Below are 459 nucleotides of genomic sequence, written 5' to 3'. Positions count from 1 at the left end.
GCAGATTGAAGCCATTCACCGCAATCTTTGTTGGCTACAACTTCGAAGGGCTCTAGGAGAACAAGCAAATTTAATGCCATATCAACATGTTGAGTTTTCAGAATCTCTTGTAAAGCTTTACCAGGAGACATTGCATCTCTCTTCAAATATGGTAGATACAGATATCAGGTGAGCTCATGAACAGTGAGAGTGAGCAGGCAGAAAACAAAAATCTTGTATTCTCTAATAATCATAATGTATTTGAGCCTATCGATTCTCTTCCCTCAAGATCTGACTTATACCCCCCCCACTTCAAGATCCAATTTTAGGTCTTCCTGAATATCCATGAAAGTACCTCTGGAGGTAGGAGATGATGTCCTATACACTCAAAAAAATAAAAATATCCTGGGGGTACATAAGCTTGGAGCCAAGGATTAGCTATGCAAAATTTACCTTTGGTCTCCAACAGCTGTCCCCCCC

General features: G+C 40.5%; 1 protein-coding gene across 1 annotated transcript in view; it reads left to right on the top strand.

The window, feature by feature from the left end:
* The window catches only part of LOC119586240 (N-alpha-acetyltransferase 25, NatB auxiliary subunit-like), a 20710-nt gene that overhangs the window by 13565 nt on the left and 6686 nt on the right, over positions 1-459 (top strand). The window contains exon 8 of the mRNA XM_037934942.1: positions 5-168. Within this exon, the coding sequence (XP_037790870.1) occupies positions 5-168 (164 nt within the window). The remainder of the gene's footprint in view (positions 1-4; positions 169-459) is intronic.

Source organism: Penaeus monodon, chromosome 21 (genome assembly GCF_015228065.2).
Source record: "Penaeus monodon isolate SGIC_2016 chromosome 21, NSTDA_Pmon_1, whole genome shotgun sequence".
NCBI lineage: Eukaryota > Metazoa > Arthropoda > Malacostraca > Decapoda > Penaeidae > Penaeus > Penaeus monodon.
This window is presented reverse-complemented; position numbering and strand designations above follow the sequence as displayed.